The sequence below is a fragment of the Mizuhopecten yessoensis genome, unplaced genomic scaffold (genome assembly GCF_002113885.1).
Source record: "Mizuhopecten yessoensis strain PY_sf001 unplaced genomic scaffold, ASM211388v2 scaffold10425, whole genome shotgun sequence".
In the NCBI taxonomy this organism is placed as follows: Eukaryota; Metazoa; Mollusca; class Bivalvia; order Pectinida; family Pectinidae; genus Mizuhopecten; species Mizuhopecten yessoensis.
The window spans coordinates 9764-10114 of NW_018408540.1; the positions used below are offsets into that span (position 1 = coordinate 9764).

The following is a 351-nucleotide window of genomic DNA, read 5'->3' on the forward strand; positions in this document are numbered from 1 at the left end:
AAGGTTTATCAAACAAAATGTCTACCTCAAAATCCGTCCGTAATTGTCCACACAGATCTACATGACAGCTGGTAGGGTTTACGACCTTGAAGAGACAGTAGGTGACCTTCAAACCAAAGTAGAGGACGTTGAGAAGCAGGAATGCGAGGAATTGGCTCTGTTAGAGGACGCTGTGGCCAAGACCGTGGCTGATGTCCATTGTACAGAACAGGATGTGAGTTGTCAGACATCAGTAAACATTTCTGGAAAATAGTCATAACCCACTGTAAGGGAGAAAGTGTAAAATAGGTGAACACAGTGATCTGTGTGTAATAATATACCTAGGAACGGATACCGTAGAACCTGTCTAAA

At 43.0% G+C, this 351-nt stretch overlaps 1 protein-coding gene across 3 annotated transcripts in view; it reads left to right on the plus strand.

Annotated features, from left to right (window-relative positions):
• Positions 1-351, plus strand: part of LOC110460540 — a 31327-nt gene that overhangs the window by 9086 nt on the left and 21890 nt on the right. For 2 of the 3 annotated variants that reach the window (XM_021513503.1, XM_021513504.1), the window contains exon 3: positions 56-214. The exons of the other annotated variant lie outside the window; for it this stretch is intronic. In XM_021513503.1, coding sequence (XP_021369178.1) covers positions 56-214 — 159 coding nt within the window. The remainder of the gene's footprint in view (positions 1-55; positions 215-351) is intronic. 3 annotated transcript variants of the gene reach the window in all.